The 18,863-nt window shown below is 48.8% G+C and overlaps 1 protein-coding gene across 4 annotated transcripts in view; it reads left to right on the forward strand.

Annotated features, from left to right (window-relative positions):
- The first annotated feature begins 7,181 nt into the window (after positions 1–7,181).
- Positions 7,182–18,863, forward strand: part of OLFM2 (olfactomedin 2) — a 47,697-nt gene continuing 36,015 nt past the window's right edge. Inside the window, exons 1-3 of one of the 4 annotated variants that reach the window (XM_057709390.1) lie at positions 7,182–7,332; positions 16,610–16,701; positions 17,804–17,851. In XM_057709390.1, coding sequence (XP_057565373.1) covers positions 7,182–7,332; positions 16,610–16,701; positions 17,804–17,851 — 291 coding nt within the window. Of the gene's footprint in view, positions 7,333–12,592; positions 12,625–16,609; positions 16,702–17,803; positions 17,852–18,863 lie in introns of all 4 variants that reach the window. The other 3 variants (XM_057709391.1, XM_057709392.1, XM_057709393.1) reach the window with 3 other exon arrangements.

The following is an 18,863-nucleotide window of genomic DNA, read 5'->3' on the forward strand; positions in this document are numbered from 1 at the left end:
AGATTGCTCCATATTATTGTTTTGTGATTGATTGCTTGTTTTCATTGCTTTATGGTGTTCTATTGTGTGAATATATCATGTGTGTGGTATAGCCATTCTACTGTTTCTCGGCATTTGGGTTGGTGAAGTTTGTAGCTGACACAAACAGTCTGCAATAAACACTCTGACACGTCTTTAGTGAATGCTTGTTCGCATTTCTATTGGGTATATACGTACAGTAGATTCTCTTTATTTGAGGTAATTATGTTCTATAAAGAATTAGTGAATACTGAATTAGTGAATACTGAATCATTGTGGGATTAGATTCCTGCAAGCCTCTGGTTACATTTTTGTCGACCAAACATTATGCAACCTCCTTTTATGAGTGTTTCTGTTTAAAAACACTTTATTTAATATACATTGTTGATTCATTGGCATAAAACTCATGGCCAAAGGTACTATAACTCAGGCTTGAATAAAGCTTATCGACGAGTTGTATTTTCTCTGGAAGACACATTACAACCTTCTTGTGCCTAGAACACTAGACAGAACTTAGCACTGTGCATGGGGACACTTAAAATAGCAAGATCACCAATAAAAAGCATGAAAATGTGAAAAATCTGACACTAAGTAGATTGTGAAAAAGACACTTGTTTATAGTTATGAGAGCTAAAACAAGAAGGCCAGTGTATGGCTGCGTTGGATCTCCGTTGGGAACCTGTGTGTCAGTGACTCAATTTTTTGCTATCCTGTGAATGTCCATGAATCACCACAAAAGCCCCACGAGGATTGATTTTGGGGTTACAAATAAATTGTAGTGAGTAGGCGAGTTTGACAATAGAGAATCCGCAAATAGTGTATATACCTAGGAGTACAGTTGCTGAGCCCTACGGGAGGAATATATTGAACTTTAAGAGCTACTGCTTAACAGTCTTCAAAAGTTCCAAAGACTCTTTAGAGACTCTTTCTGTTTCACTTTAGACATTCTGATGGCTGTATAGTGGCATCACATTTTAGATTTAATTACATTTTCTGATATTTAAATACCTTTTCACATGTTTATTGATGAATATCCCCTTTTGTAAAATGCCTGTTCAAGTCTTTTGCCCATTTCTCTATTAGGGTGTCTGCCTTTTTCTTATTAATTTGTAAGAATATGTGTTTGTATACTTCCAAATTTTACATCTGTGTCTCTCTCTACCTCTCTGTCTCATATAAATTAAAATTAGGATATCAGTTCTTTGTTGGACATAGGATTGCAAATATCTTCTCCTACTATGTGGTTTGTCTTTTCATTTCTCTTGATAATGTCTTTGATCAATAGAATTTCTTATTTTGAATGTAGTTTAAATAACAATTTTTTTCCTTCAAGGTTAGTGCTTGTTAGTGTCCTGTTTTAGAAATCTTTGCTTACCCCAGAGTAATGAAGATATCCTTCTATATTTACTTCTAAAAGATTGTTTACCCCTCACATTTAGATGTAAAATCTACCTGGAATTGATTTTTTAAAAATTTTATTTTATTTATTCATTCATTCATTCATTTATTCATTGGCTGCATTGGGTCTTTGTTGTTGCACATGGGCTTTCTCTAGTTGCAGTGAGCAGGGGCTACTCTTCGTTGCGGTGCATGGGCTTCTCATTGCAGTGGCTTCTCTTGTTGTGGAGTACAGGCTGTAGGCATACAGGTTTCAGTAGTTGTGGTACAAGGGCTCAGTAGTTGTGGCATATGGGCTTAGTTGCTCCACAGCATGTGGGATCTTCCTGGACCAGGGATCAAACCTGTGTCCCCTGCATTGGCAGGCAGATTCTTAACCACTATGGCACCAGGGAAGTCTCTGGAATTGATTTTTGTTTATTATGTGAGGTAAGGATCAACATTTATTCTTTCCCTTTCAAATAGGGCCAGGTGATGCCCTGGAACAGGCTCCAGACTCTGGAGCCTGACTATCTGGGATAGATTCCTGGGGGCCTTGGAAAAGTTTCTTAGCATCTCTGTGCCACTATTTTCTCATTTTAAAAAATTGGAATTTAACCCTATCTACTTCATAGTGGTATTCTGAGGATTAAATGAGTTGTTACATGTACCTTGTTGTAAATAGTGCTGAGGTCATGATCAGTACTCAATAAACCTTAACAATTATTGTTATTGTTTCTGAGAGTTATGAACTTTTTTCCTCCTGATAATTTTCAGGTCGGGAAAAAAGATTTCTTTTCATGGCTCCTGGTCTTAGTGTGTTCAGGTTGCTATAATAGAATGCCATGGACTAGGTGGCTTATAAACAGCAAAAATGCATGTCTCACACTTCTAGAGTTAGGGAAGTCCAGGATCAAAGTGAAAGTGCTGGCAGATTTGGTGTCTGGTAAGGACCAGTTTCTTGGTGACTTCTCACTGTGTTCTCATTGGTAGAAGGGAGAGGGAGCTCTCTGGGGTCTCTGTATAAGGGCACTAATCCCATACATGAGGGCTCCACCCTCATGACCTAATCACCTCCCAAAGACTTCATCTCCAAATACTACCACATTGGAGAATAACTTTCAACATATGAATTGGGGAGGGGGAAACATTCAGACATTCAATCTTCAGTACACCAACATGATGTTTAGAGTAATGATGGTGACAGTGAGAAAGGGATACTTTTTGGAGATATTTCTACATCAATTTCAGCTGGCATTGGTGATAATTTGAATGGAGGAGTAGAGAAAGAGAAGAAAGGTAAGAGGGGCACAATCTGTAGTTTCTAATTGTGGGTACATCTTGGCCAGGACCAGTGTGAAGCAAGCAAGAAATCTAGGGTGCAAAATTTAAGGAAGGACTCATTCTCATGTCAGTGCAGTGTTCCTCGGGGGAAGGAGCTTGCAGGGAAAGTTTAGGGATGCTCCCCCCTTTAAACAGTTTTATTGAGATATAATTTACATACCATTAAACCCGCCTGTTTAAGTGTGCAGCTCAATGACTTTTATTAAATTTGCAGAGTTGTGCAAACATGACCCCAATCCAGTTTTAGGATATTTCCATCACCCACAAAAGAGCCCTCATGCCATCCCCACCCCATCCCCAGTTCCAGACAATCACTAATCTAATTTCTGGCTCTATATATTTGCTTTTTCTGGATATTTTGTTTAAATGAAATCATACAAAATGTGGCCTTTTGTGTCTGGCTTGTTTCACTTTGCAAAATATTTTTGAGATTCAACCATGCTGTAGCATATATCAGTAGTTTGTTCCCTTTTATTGTTGAATGACATTCCATTGCATGGATGTACCACAGTTTGTTTATCCATTCACCAGTTGATGAGCATTTGAATTGTTTCATTCATTAGGAACAATGCTGCCATGAATATTTATATGCAAGTCTCTCCATGAACGTATGCTTTCATTTCTCTTGAGTGAATAGACTTGTTGGGTCTTATGGTAAGTTTCTGTTTAACATTTTAAGAAACTGATAAATTGTTTCTCAAAGTAGTTGCAACATTTTATATTCCCACTAGCAGCAGGTTTTGGTTTCTCCACATGATCATCAATATTTGGTACTGCCTGTCTTTGTGATCGAGGTTCTTCTGGTTGGTGTCATGTGCTATTAGTCCTGTGAAACACACAAGTGGAGATGTCCAAGAAGCAGATGGGCATAGTGGTTTGAGCTCTAGGTGGAGATCTGGGCTGTAGAAATGCCTTTGGGAGCCTCAGCTGCAGATTCATTCAGTCAGTTAATAAACAATTTCTTGAGCACCTACTATGTGCCAGTCACTGTGCTAAGCCGTAGGGATGCAGCTGTAAAAAACACAGACATGTAGGAGCCCTTGTGAAGTTGGAAGTCTAGTGGAGGAGACCATAAACAAATAAAAGTACAATATAATGTCACATGGTGATAAATGTTGTTAAAAAAATAGAGCAGAGTAAGGGATGGCGGCAGGAAGAGGGGTTGTGGCCATTGTAGATGAGGTGGCCAGGGGAGGTCTTTCAGGATACAATAGCCAGATCACTCAGAGTCCAGTCAGGGAAACAAACCAGTCTAGGTGTTTCAAAGAGAGGAAGTTTAATACAGAGAATTGGTTAAGGGCGAGATGGAAGAGTTGAGAAGCCAAACTGATGGGATGATCAAGGAATCCTGTAATAAACCACAGCACAAACCTACTGGAGGGACATGACAAAAGGTTGGTGTGATGAGGAAAAGTCTCTTATGTGGGAACTGGGATCATGGGATCATGGAGAAGATACAGCCACTGTCAGAACACACGCCCCCACGCTAAGCAGAAAGAGAGAGAAGAAATACCCTGGCCTCTCCCTTCCTCCCCACCCTCCAATCTCCCTCCAGTGCCTCTCATTGGGTGAGACTAACAGGAAGTCAGTGTGCCAGGAAACCTGGGAAATGTAGTTTTCTGGAGAAGGGTACAGCATGGCTCTGACTTGCACAATGATAGCATGGAAACATAAATGAAGTAAAGGAACAAATTGCATGTATATCTGTGGTAATAGTGTTCTGGGCAGAGCAGACAGCAAGTGCAAAGTCCTGAGGTGGGAGTGTGCCAAATGGAACCAAAACCCTATGTGTGAGTGTGACGGACAGTCCAGGCACAGTATGCGGAATGACAGGGGCTAGGGACCTAGGACAAAGTGCTGGGAGACATTTAGGGAGAAGGCAGGAGACAGTGATGGTGCAGCCTTGAAGTCAAGAGACGAATGACTTTCAGGAAGGAGGGAATGATTCATGAAGACTTAACCTGTGATAGTGACTAAACAAAAGATTGTGTGAGGCTGTGGGACCAGCAAATTGTAAGGTCAATGGTGGTGTTGGTGAGAGGAGTTTTGGAAACATACAGGAGGTGGGAGGTGAGGAAGCAGAGACAGCAAGTGCAGATATGAGTGTAGACCACTCCTTGGAGGAGTTTGACTGGGAGGAGCTAAGGTGGTTTCCTACATCACTGATGGTGAGAGAGTAAGAGAGTACCATTGGGTTCCAGCTTCTCTAAACTGGGAGGGCTTGGAGCCCACTGGGTTTGGGGGTCTGAAATCAGACCCACCTAGGTTCAAATCCTGGGCTCCCGTTTATGTGTTGGGTCACCTTGAGCTGGTTCCCTCTGCTCTCTGAGCCTAGTTTCCTGTCTTGTACATAGGGAAGTTGCTGTACTTTTCACGGGAGGTTGCATCCAGTACTCAGCAAGTCTATTTGCAAAGTGCTCAGCACTCATAAATGCAAGCTGTAGTACAAGCAGGCAAGGAGACACCTCATTTTTCAAAGCTCATTATCAGTTGCAAATAATAACAATGTCAGCTACTATTTGTGAAACACCATGTTCCAGAGACCCGGCAAAGTGCTTTACAAGCACCATCTCTCCCCAGTCTGCTCCAGCTCACTCTGCTGAAACCACACTGGTCTCCTTCCTGTTCCTTGAACATTTATGCTGCTGCCCTAGGGCCTTTGCACTTTCTGTTCCTGGTGCCTGGAACTCTTCCTTCAGATATCCAAATGGCTCTCTCCCTCACCCTTTTCAAGTCTCTGCTCAAATGTCACTTTCCCCAACCATCTCGATTAAAGTTTTACTCCCCTTCTTAGTCCATATGCTCCTTCCTCCCATATTTTACTCTGCAACCCCCACCCCCATTTGTTGTCTGTCATCCCATAGAATGTTCGTGTCCACAAAGGCAGGCATTTTTAAAATCTGTTGTTCACCGGTGCTTGGGACATAGTAGACGCTCAATAAATCTTTCACGATTGCCAGAAGCCATTTACACATTAGGTTCATGGGTCCTTACAACCGCCCACTTTGCAGATGAGGAAACTGAGGCAAAGAGATGTCATTGCCGGAGGTCACGTAGGGGCAGAACCTGCCTCTTCCTGCTGTTAAGCTCAAAAAAAAAAAAAAGGATAGCTGAAGACCCGTACCATCCCTACCCACATGTTCAGCGCTTCTCCGGAGGCGAGCCCTCGGTGAGCGGCCACGGCCGGGGAAAGGCCTGAGTCATCGCCGCCTCCAGACGGCGGCGGCCGCGGGCTGAGGGCCACGGCGGCGGCGGCCGCGAGAGGTGATGCGGGGACGCCAGGAGGGGGCGTGAGTGCAGGGAAAACAGAGGAAATTAAAACCCGCCGGGCTCTCCTCCTGGCGGCCTGGCCGCCCCCGCCGCCGGCTGGTGCGTGGGTGGAAAGCTTGGGTGGGGGGGGCCCCCACTGCACTTCCCCTTCCTTCGAAGGTGCGGGCCCCGGCTGGTTCCTGGGGTCTGGAGGAAGGTCTGAAGTATCAGTTCCCCGCCCCACCCCAAGTTCAAGTTGCGAGTGGAGACCCAGCTTGGACTTGTCTGCAAAAGGCTAACTCCTGTCTCAGCGGTCCGGGGTTATAATGCAGCCCCTAGGATCATGCGGGTCCTCCTGCTGCAGAAGTGACCCCATTCCCGAACCTTTATCCAAGTAATCGCATCTATTGGTTTCGGACCCGCCACTCTGGGCTTCCCTGGTCCCGAAACGACCAATAGGTTCCCAGAGTGGTCCTGGTACCGGGAAAGCCCCTTCCCCAAGAAAAAGGAGACCTTTGGCCACCGGATTAAAGGGAGCGCACCAGAGGCCCCCCCATGCCTGTATTTAGGGAGCCGGAGTCGGGGTCCTAACGGTGGGTGGGTGGGGAGCGGCGACTCCGGACCCCTGCCAGCTTTGGTGGTCGGGGTGGGGCGGTTGTCCATTTAACTGCAGGCCGAGCGCCCGGGGAGCCGAGAGGGGCTGCGCGCGGGGGGTGGCCCGGGAATACCTCGCTGGGGGGGCGGGGGCGGGAACACCGCTGGGGGCGGGGCTGGGAATGCCGCGGCGGTGGGGGTGGGGCAGGTGGGGAATGCCGCCGGAGGGGGCCCCTGGCGGGGTGGGGCTGTCCCGGGCCGAGGGGGGTGGCAAGGCCGGGGGCGGGGGGTGGGGACCGTCTGGGCGCCCCCCGCCCCCAGCCGGGCTCGGGCCGGAGCCGTGACGTCACGGCGGCTGGAAGTGCCCGGCGCGGAGGCGCGGGAGGGGGTGGGGGGGGGCCGAGGCGGCGCTTTATAAGCGGAGCCCGCCGGGCGCGCCGAGCCGCAGCCCGCGTCCCCGAGCCCCCCGGCCGGCCCGGCCCCGGCCCCGGCCCCCAGCTCGCGCGCGCGCGCGCGGCCCCTGGGCGGCTGGGCGGCAAAGGACCGAGCGCCAGGCGGCTGTGGCCGGAGAAGGGACGCGCGGCGGGTGGCCGCGGGGCATGAGGCGGGGGCGCGATGTCGGTGCCGCTGCTCAAGATCGGGGCCGTGCTGAGCACCATGGCCATGGTCACCAACTGGATGTCGCAGACGCTGCCCTCGCTCGTGGGGCTCAACGGCACCGCGTCCCGCGCGGGCGCCTCCGAGAAAATCGTGAGTGGCCGCCGCGCGGGGGGTGCTCCCGGGGGGCGTGGTGCCCGCGCCGCCGCCGCCGCAGCCCCCGGGGGCCCCCGCCCCCCAGCTTCCCCGCGCGCGGGGCAGGGGGAGGTGCGCTCCCCGGGCTGGGGGCTGGACGCGGAGGCGGAGGAGCTCCGGGACCCCAGCCGCCTCCAAGCAGTTTGTTATCGCTATTATTATTTCTTATTATTAGTGTGCAGTGTCGGAGGGGCAGCAATGTACTAGGCTCGCTCTGGCCCCGAGGCGCAGGCGGCAGGGGCTGCGGAATTGAGCCTGGTCCGGGCTGAGTGGGGAGAAGCGGGAGGGTAGATTCGGGGGGCTGGGAGGAACCCTGCCTCTGAATGCGGAAGTCTCGGGGGTCTCCGAGGGTCTCCACCTTCAGGATCTCTCCCTGTTTGTATCTCGGTGTCTCTGAGTAGTCCCTTGTCTGTCAGTCTCTCTCTCCTTCGCTTCTCTCTCTGTCTCTATTGCTTTTCCTCTGGTTTGCTTCTCTCTTTCCCTCTCTGTCTGTCTGTCTCTGTTGTGCTGTCTCTGACTTTGTATCTCTTTTCTCTCCCCTGCACAACCACCCCCCACCCCCAGCATCTCCCTCCTCATTACCTGCCTCACCATGTGCTGAATATTTATTCCCATAATGGGCCCTTCGTAGGAGGCTGGGTCTCAGACTGGGGTGGGAGCCCGGGCTGGGGCTCATGCTGCCCCCAGAAACTCCAGGATCGCCCCTTCCCCCATCCCAGCCTATCCTCTTTTATCACCTTCATCCTCCAACTTTACAAGCCACAGAGTTTGGCTGGGGGGTGGGGGGAAAGGGGGGCAGGATGTGTGTGTGTAAGTGTGGGACTCCCTCGAGGTTAATAATGGTGGTCCTGGTGTCTTGGGGAGGGGGGAGGAGACATCCTCCACTGCAAACGTCCCTCCGCCTCCTCCAGATATGCCCCTTCCCTCCCATTCCTTCCCTTCTTGAAACTGGTTTTGGGACTCCTCCCAATACGTAGAACTAGGGTTCATGGGGGCTCCCTCTCCTTCTTGATGTTCCCCCAGCTTCATCAGCTCCCCTGTTCAGCCTCCAGCAGCCACCACACTGAAAGGAAAGAGGTCTTCGCTCCCAGGGGTTGCGGGCAAGTGGAGATGGGGGTGCCATGCCCTGTGCTCAGGCTTTGTCCAGCCTCTGGAGGGAATTGTCACTGGGCTTGGCCCAGGTGAGGGTTTTCAGTCTAAATTCTCAGAATTGAAGCCACTGTGTGAAACAGTGTCTTTCTGTGTATCTGGCACATCTGGTGATATTTGAGTATGTCCTGTTGTATCTATCTATGCATGGGTTTTGGTGTGTGTATGTGTGTGTGTGTGAGTGGAGGGTGTGGGAAAGTTTATGTGCTTTTTAGCATGAGGGCACAAGTGTGTCTGCTTGTATATGAGGGTGTATCCCAGAATGAGTGTGGGTGTGTCCCTGAGTACTCGCTGCGTCTGGGTATGGCTGTGTCTGCAGTTGTGTCTCTATGAGTTTGCATGTATGTAGTTGCATTTGTGCATGTAAGTTTGTATGCATGATTCTGAGACAGACTTCTTGCTATTGCCTTTTGAGAGGGGAGAGAGATGGTGTCTCATTGAAATCTGAAGCCAGATTCCCCTACCCTCCCATCTAAAAAGTGTGAATCAGTGTGAATGTATGCATGTATTATGTACAGCATATGGGTAAATGAGAGCATGTGTCTGGGGAATGTGTACATAAGTGTGTAAGAGCGTGTCTCTGAGTTATGATTTTGTGTGTGCATTGTGTCTGCAAATATGTACATTTACATGTTTTGTGCATATAAATGTGGACATGTATGTCTTTAGAAGGTGTGCATATATGTTCAAGTGCATATCTATGAATGGTGTGTGTGCCTAGTTTGTATGCATGTGGGTGGATTCCTGTGTGTTTCATGATTTTTTTGTAAGTGTGAGTGTGTGTACCCAAACTGACCTGGTCTCCACTCTAGCCCATCCATAGCTAACAGGACCTTGATTCAATGCTTCCATGAAGTCAACAGGACCTTGATTCAATGCTTCCATGAAGTCACCTGCTGAAAGCTAATAGTTCTCCTATCCTTGATCCTTACCCCATCCCTCAGTCTCACTAAGCCTTGCTAGGAGAGATTTATGGAGTGAGATGCTGAGGAACTCAGGGTAGGACCTGGGAGGGGACTGTAACATGAGGGTGTTCTAGAAAGGGTCTTGGGAGTCTGATAGACATAGGTTGAAATCCAGACTTTCCTCTAACTTGCTCTATGATTTGCAATCTGGGCCAGTGACATCACCACTCTGAGCTGCAGTTTCCACATATATAAAGTGGGAATGATAATTCCTACCTCACAGAACTATTGTGGGTAAGAGGTCTACCATCCAGCTCCTCATCCATCCATCCTTCCATCTATCTCTCCATCCATCCATCTATCTCTCCATCCATCCATCTTTACACTCATCCTTTCATCTACCCATCCACCCATCTACTCACCTATCCACCCATTGATCCATCCATCCATCCATCCATCCATCCATCCATCCATCCATCTACCCATCTATCCCTTCATCCTTCCATCCATCTCTCCATCCACCTCTCCATTTATCTTTCCATCCACCCATTATCTGTCATCTGTCTCTCCATCAATTCTTCCATGCATCCATCCTTCCATCCATCCATCTCTCTATCCATCCATCCATTTTGTTTATTCAACAAAATTATTGAGTACCTCCTCTATGTCAAGTGTGTATATGCTTGAAAGTCCCAGCTCAGTGCCTGACGTACTAGATGCTCAGTTAGTGACAGGACTCTGAGTCAGATGACTCTGGGTTTGAATTCTAGTCCTGCAATTTACTAGTGGTATGACCTTGGGGAAATTATTTAATCTCTCTCAGCTCCAATATCCTCATTAGTCAAGGAGAGTTCAGAGTCCCCATTAAGCCACAGGATCCATGAGAACATCTGTGTTTTACTCACTATTGAACCCTAAGGCCTGATGCATAGTAGCCCTACGATAAATATTTGTCAAGTGGCTGAATCGACAATCACATCTTCATAAGGACTCCATCTTCAAATGGAAACATGGCTGGGTGCATAATAGGTGTTCAGTAAGGAGATGTTGCTCTGTTTGCCACTGTAACCAAGTACATAGTAGGCATGGAATAAATATTTGTCAAGTGTCTAAATCAATAATCAATGTCTAAATCAATAATCAATGTCTAAATCAATAATTCACCTTCCTGAGGACTGGGGAAAACAAATGGAAGTGAGTAGGCACAGAGTAGGTGCTCAGTAAGGAGAAGTTGTAAGAAGGTACACAACACCAACATGGGTAAGCTGAGGGACTCAGGAACCCAGATAGTGAGAATTCCCAGTCACGAGGCAGACAGTTGGATGCTGGTGCTTGACTTCAAAAAAGGACCTCTGAGAGGTGGGGGGTGAACCCAGACCCCCTGGCCGTTCTTGTGCCTGTTTCCCCCCAGCCCCCCCGCCCCGCACCCTTGATCTGATCAGGAGAAACAGCTTAGTATTCTAAGAGATTCTGAGAGATGGTGTTACAGACGATCTCTGTAGGGAGGGGGGAAGTGGAAGCTGCCACTGCTACTACCTTTGGCCAACTCCCAGCCATAAACCATCTCTGCGGGATGGAAGCCTTCAGCAGAATGGTTTCTCACCTGGGGGTCATAAATTCAGAATCAGACTTAGCGTTGTCAGCCCCGTTGCCAGAGGCTGCCGTCATTGCAGGGCCTGAAGTGAGTTACCTGCATCCTATATGTTATGTCCTTGTCCATCCCCTCCTTCTTGAGGGATGGAGGGAAGGAAGGGAAGATGGAGGAGGGGTATTCTGTTTGGGGAGGACCCTTTTCCTCATGGGAGGAAGGGAGTGTCTGAGCAGGTATTAGCAAGAGGCTCTTTGAGGACTTCCCCGTAAGAACCAAAGCTCAGAATCTTTGTCTTTTCTTGACAGTTTTCTGGGCAGGAGGAAAGGACCCCAATGCTTGGTATCAGTCAAGAGAGGCAAGGTAACACTGCTGTAGCAAGCGGACTCACGTCTCAGTGGTTTAATACTGCACATATTTATTTTGTGCCTGTGCTGCGTATCCATGTTGGCTGGAGAGCTCTGTCCGTGGTAGGCAGGGACCTGGAATGATGGAGGCTCTGTGGTGACACGATCATTGAAGCAGGGAAAGGAAGGCACGGCCTAGCCCCCACTGTCTCCTAACCCTCCTCCCTGGAAGTTACACGTTACTTCTGCTCACATTTCATTGGCCGACACAAGTCACATGGTATGCTTAACCACAAAGAGGGTGAGACGTGCGGTCCTACCATGACCTGGACAGAGAGGAGTGGCCAAATATTTATGAACAACCCTAAACTCAGCTCTATGCGACTGACCCCTCCTCCACTTATTCTACAAGAATTTTCTTGGAGGGTATCTCCATTTGTTCATTCATTCATTTATTCAACAAATATTTATTGAGCACCTACTATGTGCCAGGCACTATTCTGAGTGCCAGGGATAAGACAGTGAAGAAAACACAGATATCCTTGTCCTCGTGGAACTGACATTCTAGGGCAGGGAGCAGGAGAAATAAATATACTGATAAATTTATAATACATGGTGATACATGTGCTATGAAGAAACATGGAGCAGTATAAGTGGCGTGGAGAGTGATGGGGGGACTATTTTAGATTGAGAAGGTGACATTTGAGCAGAGATCTGAAGGAAGTAAGTGGAGGGAAAAGTAAGTGCAAAGGCCCTGAGGTGGGAATATGCCTGAAATTTTTGAGAGAGAGTGAGGAAACCATGTGTGGCTGAAGCAGAATGAGTGAGGGGGGGGAAGTGAGAGGAGGTAAAGGCAGGGAGGTAGTGGGAGCCACATCATGTTTGTGGGAGAGGGACTTGCAGGGATTTTAGATTTAACTTGCAACTTCTCATGCATTCCCTGTCCTCCTTTCATGCTTTCCTTTCCAGCATTGCACTTTTAACCTTCTAATATTCACGGTCATTGACTTGTTTAATTTTGTTGTCTCATTCTCCCCACCGTAATGTCTGCTCCACGAGGGTGGAGATTTTTTAAAAATCCATTTTTTGTTGATTATTGTAGCCCCCGTGCCCTAGCACTGGGTCTAGCACACAGTTGGTGTTCAATAAATATTTGTTGAGTGAATAGATGGAATGCCAGGGAGGGTGCTGAGCAGAGGAGGGATGGGACTTGACTCAGGTGTTCACAGTTTTTCTCTGGCCGCTGTGGGGACAACAGACTGTGGGAGGTGAGGGTGGGAGCTGGGAGACTGGGGAGAAGGCCACAGCATTGGTCCAGGTGAGTGATAATGGGGGCTGGACCAAGGTAGGGATCAAGGATGGGAGAAAAGTAGGCGTATGGTAGATTTGACTCACACCTGCCTATTCACTTGCTCCTAACTGTGGACTTTGGCTTGTGCTCAAACACCTCAATATGTCAGGAAATATTTATTGAGCACCAGTTTGTACTGGGAAGGGCCCTAGATTATGTAATATAGAGATGAATAATATCCTGACTTCAATCAAATCGCTGTCTGATCAACAGTACTTGTGACACGACATGGTATGTGTGGAGATAGAGATATTTCTGGAGTGCTATGGGGACACAGAAGAGGGGCACTGAAACCAGCCAGGTTGCGATGGAGGTTTCCTGGAGGTGATGAAGTCCAACTGAGTCTTAAAGTGGAGAAGGAATTGGCCGGGTGAAAACAGAGCAAGGGCATTCCAGACAGAAGTAACACAATGGGCAAAGGCTCAGAGGTGAGGAGCATCCTGTTGAGGACAGAGACACTGCAAGCAGTTGAGTTGCTGAAGACAATGTGCCAGGTTGGGAAGAGTGTGGAAGTGGCCTCAGTGGCCAGAGAGGTCCATGTCACAAAGGGATTTGGCCTGCGGTGCCTGTACTTCATTCTGAGTGTCAAAGGATGGGAGACTTGCAGGGGTTTGGAACAGGAAAGAAGTATGAGGCTGCCTATTGCATTTTTCAAGAGATCTAATTGTTAAAAAAGAATCCTTCCAGATTGTATGAAATTCATCTCATTTTAACATTTTCTTGTATCACTTGCACCAAATCTCAGCTCCTTCCCCTGGCTCAATTCGATAAGCCTTGGTTTCTTCATCCATAAAATGGGGGTTGTAGTATAATCTACTGTATAACATTGTGTTTAGCAGTGTGCTGGCGTGCAGAAGGTGCCTATAAGGTTATCTATTGTTATCATCATTATTATTGATACAAGCCCCTACCTGCCTGAGTTTCCTATCTAAAACCACTCTTCCATCTGTTGCTGCTCTTCTTGTTTCTGCCTTTGGAACTTTTCACTTGTTCCCATCCTCTGGAAACATTCTTCCTCCATTCCTTCCTCTAGCCAGCTCCTTCTCACCCATCCAGTTCCAGCTCAGACATCACCTCCTCAGAGAGAGCTCCCATGACCACCCCAGCTACAATGTTCCCACTTTATTATTTGAACCTGTTCTATTATCTTCTCAGTACTCATAATGATCTGAAATCATCTCGGTAATTGTTTGTTTACCACCAACAGAATGGTAGGGGCATGCAAGCAAAAACTTTGTTCCTCTTGTTTATTACTAGGATTTTCTTATTTGGGGCAGTAGGCATTTCCTGAATGGTCTCAGTTCTGCCCCGTGAGACCACTGCCCCTTCGTCCTCCCGGTGAAACTTCTGAGCCTTGATGAGTATTTCTGTGACCACTGAGTCTTCTCCCATGGCTCAGAAGTGTCTGTTTCTTAAAGCTTTTTTTTCTTGTGTCTTTGTTTCTCAATCCTTCTCTGTTTGCATGGATGTCCAACAAATGCGCACGTTGCCACTCTCCCACTTAAAGGTACGGAGTGATGCTGCCACCAGAAAGCAGAGTCATCCCAGACTAGCAATCACTGAGCTCTTCTCTGTGCCAAGTCCTGTGTTAGGGGCTGAGAATACAGCAGTGCACAAGAGAGACTTGATCTCTTCCCTCAAAAAGCTTTGTAGGGAGACTCAGTGAACCTGGAATTGAGCAAATGGCTATATAATTAAAGATTGGTGGGGGCCGTGAAGGAGAAGATGTGGAGCCCGTGAGGGCAGGAAGTTGGGAAGGGTCGGTCAAGGAAGGCTTCCCTGGGGAGGTGACGTTTGCCCTGAGACATGAAGGATGAGTAAGAGTTGGACAAAGACAGAGCTGGTAACGTGAAGGGAGAGAAGCCAAGAGAACAGGGTGTGTGAAGGTGTTGGGATGGGATGGCAGGGGGTGTGTTTGCGGATCTGGCAAGAGAGTCAGGGACCTGACTACCACCCTAGACCCCAAGCTTGATGCAACACATGGAAATGGCTCGAGATGCTGCCTTTGCCCATCCAGACAGCACCAGCAACAGCACCATGGACAGCTACCAAGGGAGGGTGGTCTGGACCTTGGGGCTGCTTGAGTGTAGTTAAAACTGGCTTCCTCCTCTTCCAGAAGGAAGCTCTGGTTCCTGCCTCTTGGTGTCTTCCTGCTCCCAGCATCCTTCTCACCTCCTGCCCTGGACAGCTGACACCTCTTTGTGAAGCTCCAGCGAGGAGCAGGCGCGAAGCTGGGCGAGGAAGAAAAGCAGCCTTCTGGGGGAGGCTCAGGCGCTTTGAAAGAGTTTGATGTGGGGTTGGGTGTGTTTGTGTGTGGGAGTGAAGAAGTTGCCACTGGGAGATCTGAGGGACCAAGCTGGTTCTCAGTCCTTGTCTCTCTCTGTCTCAGCCTTGATGCTTCTCTATTTTTAAACTTTGTCTTTTGAGTCTGTGTGTGTGTGTGTGTGTGTGTGTGTGTGTGTCTCTCTCTTTCATATCTTTGTCTTGTTAGCTACCTTCATGCCTCTCTCTGTCTTCATTGTGTATCTACCATACATAATAGACATTCAATAAATGTTTGTTGAGTGAGTATTGATGATGGTTATCTCTTTGTCTGCCTGTCTCTCATGTCTGCCTCTCTTTGTCTCTGTCAGGCTCTCTGGCTTCTCTCCATCTCTAAGTCTGTTTCATCGTTTCTGTGTGTGTCTCTCTCTTTGTGTCTCTTTTGTCTCTGGTTCTGCCATCTCTGCCTCCATGTGTCTCTGTCACTATATCTCTTCCATCTCTGTCTCTCAGTCTATGTCTGTCTGTCAAGATTCTGTTTGTCTCTCTTTAGGATTCTGTTTCCATATCACCATAGTTGCTGCATCACAGTCCAGAACCCTGACAGGGCATGTGGGAGAGACTTGAATTCTCAGACCTGAGGGGACTCCTGAGACAAGACAGAGCCAGAACCTGTGTTGGGTGTTGGGCAGGATTCAGTGAGTGGGACAGGATGAGCCCTTGAAGACCAGCATCAGCCCTTGAAGGCCCTGAGGGGATGAGGGAAGAGATCTCTGTACCCCTGGAGATGCTGGGAATGGGGGCCACGCTTTGATTAGAGCCCAGGGTGAGGGGTGGGTGGGTACTCAAGCCCTAGGCAACCGTGTGCCCTCCACCCTCCCCATTCCTGCTCCCCTCTGCTGCCCAGAAGGGCATCCCTCTAGGACCCAGCCACCAAGCCCCAGCATTGGCTCCAAGATGAAACAGCTGTTTGGGCTGCAGCTGCAGAAGCTCATTTTGAACAAGGGAGATGATTGCAGGAGTGATTGGGGGAGGGAGAGAGAAGGGGAGGGTTGCAAGGGCCAAAGAGGAATCAGGCTGGATTGTTGCTGCTGCCGCAGCGGGTAGCTTGCCCAGGAGATGGTGAGACTGGGCGAGGCGGAAAAAGGCAGAGGAAGGTCTGTTGGCCCAGCCGTGGTCCATCGGTCCCCACTTCTGGTCCTCCGTGGTGTGAAGTTTCTCCGCCTGTCTCTGGCTGTCCCTCCCTCTGCCTGTGTTTTAGAGCCTGCATCCCTGACTCTCTGTCTGTGTCGCTCGGGCTCCGTGCTGCTTGTCGTGACACCGCCTGCCCTGTATTTCAGTTTCCCCGTCCCTCCCTGCCTGTATCTCTCTGTCTCTCTGCCAGCCGCTCCGCCTGGATCTCTGTGTATCTCTGAACCTCCTCGGCTGCCTCTCAGTGTTGCCGTCATTATCAGAAGAATGGCTAAGTCTCCAGCAGCCCTTCGGACTGCTCTTTCTTTTGTTGTCATTTCTGCAGTACTCAGGGGTTGAAGACAAATGGAGATGGCAAATTCCCAGGAAATGATGGGATCGTGTCCTTCCATAAAGGGGTATTTACAAAGATATCTCAATTAGGACTAATTAATTAAGCGAGCCACTTCCCCTGCCCTCTCCCCGACCCTGCGGTCCTGCAGCCTCCTGGGAGAGAAACAGCCAATGAGTGGTTGGCAGTCTGGTGCTCAGACGGTGTCTCGATGTTTAATTTATAACAACCTTCTCCCCGCTGCCCTATCAATCCATCCGGAAGGGCAAGGTGGCCTCAGGTGCGTAGACTCAGGCAGGGGCTGGGAGACCTGCTGGTCCCCCCAGAGCATGCAAGGGCGTGTGTGCGTATGTTGGAGCCTGCCCCACGCCTGTCAGGGCGTGTTGTAGCATGTTTGATTGCGTTGGGGTATGTCTTCATGGCAAACATGTCCCTTCATGTAAGGAGTGTAAAGAGAGTCTGACGGCCACTAGGCGTATCTGAGTGCATGGGGCGTGACTGAGCAAGTCTGAGCATGTGTCTCATGTGGGGAGTGTCTGAGCATGTGGACTTCAACAGGCTCCTATGCCAACAGGCTCTGTACTTGCAGGTTAAGCATCTGTCCTCGAGAGCAAGGCAAACTATGTCTTGCAGGACCCTCCTGGCAGGGAAAACAGAGGCATAACAATATCTACAACTTCCAGGAGGAAGGGGTCACCCCCCCTCCCCCTGCCACCCCTGCAGCTACACACTCTGAGTTTCCCCATCCCCTTAAGCACCGGTGGATCTGGAGGGTTGAGTTCCAACTCTTTTTTTTTTTTTTTTTTGCTGCACCTTGTAGCATGTGGGATCTTAGCTCCCTGACCAATGATTAAACATGTGTCCCCTGCAGTGGAAGCCTAGAGTCCTAACCACTGGCCTGCCAGGGAATCCCTGAGTTCCAACTCTTGATGCACTATTTGCTCCTCTGTCCTCTATAGCTTCCACCCCCAGTGCATTAACGTCAGGGTCCCAGTTTCCCCCATTGCTATAGTCCTACCAGGTCCCTTGGGATGACTTCTTACCTCTGCCTGCCCCTTCCCACCCCACACAGTCTGTTGATGCAACCCTCAGTGTAGCGTCCATCAGAGTGATGCAGCCTTCAGTATAATGACAAATCTGGCAATGCAGCCCTTAATGTGATGCCGGGGTAGTGTCGGGGCTATAAACATATCTTGAAATGTGACTTCGGTTCTGCAGACAGGCGCTGGCTGGGACATTTGGTGCAGTGAGAAGGAAGAGAAATTTGCTCTTTCTGGTGAGTGCATTCTATGGCTATTCCACGAGACCAGGATTCCCCAGCCCTGCTGGCCAAGGCTGGCTCCGTTAGCCCTTGTAAGTGCCATGTGACCCCAGCAGGACACCAGGCTTATTAGTAAAGCCTAAATTCTGCAGGAATATTTCGGGACTGACGGCAATACTAATGAGTTAGTTGGGGAGACCTGAGTGCGACTGACAGAATGTATACAGATGTCACTTCCTACTGAGAGCAGTGTGGGAATGTTTGAGGCTACAAATGGACCTGGAGAATGATACGTGGAAGGGCGGGGATGTTCTTGAATGGACACAGCTGTGTAACATGTTTGTGGCTTCTGGATAGCATACAGGTATGTACATGGCCGTCCAGAATAGCAGGCAGAGGGTCATGGGTATTTGTAGGGGAGCATTCCCCTGTGTGATGGGCGCACTGTGGCAGAGATGTTTGCGGGTTTAGGCACTGCGCATTTACATATGTGGCTACAGAGTGGCACATGGACATGAGCTCTCAAGGGGAGAGGTAAATAGACACAAATGTATCCAGTGTACATACACCTGATGTGTAAAGATATATATATATATATAGAGAGAGAGAGAGTATATGAAGAGTCCTTATGCAGACTGACTCATGGGCTCACAAACTGTGCACAGCGTATATGGGAACAGAATGCTTGTGAACACATCTAAACAAAGGAAATGTTCCTGGCCATGGACAACAGTGCGAGAGGCATGTGTGCATGCACTTGCCTACAGGTGCACACAGGCATTCACCTGGATTTACTCGCATGTTCACCTATGCACATGGCATGTCACAGATGTGTCCAGATGCTCCATATGTGTCTGGAACACAGATGCTCACAGGTGCCTGTGGATAAACATGGATGTCCACAGACAGTCACAGAGCCCCTGTGTATCCCAATACTCACATGCCACTATATTGGGATGCGAATAACCGAACCCACCTCCCTCAAATTCCCCAGATTCCTGGCAAAGTGAGATCTCAAAGCCAACAAGAGTGACCTTGGAACTGCCCCCAGACCCTTTTTGGAGGACCGTGGAAGGGAGGTCTCGAGTCACGTGAGTGCCTGGG

Source organism: Hippopotamus amphibius, chromosome 15 (genome assembly GCF_030028045.1).
Source record: "Hippopotamus amphibius kiboko isolate mHipAmp2 chromosome 15, mHipAmp2.hap2, whole genome shotgun sequence".
Classification (NCBI taxonomy): domain Eukaryota; kingdom Metazoa; phylum Chordata; class Mammalia; order Artiodactyla; family Hippopotamidae; genus Hippopotamus; species Hippopotamus amphibius.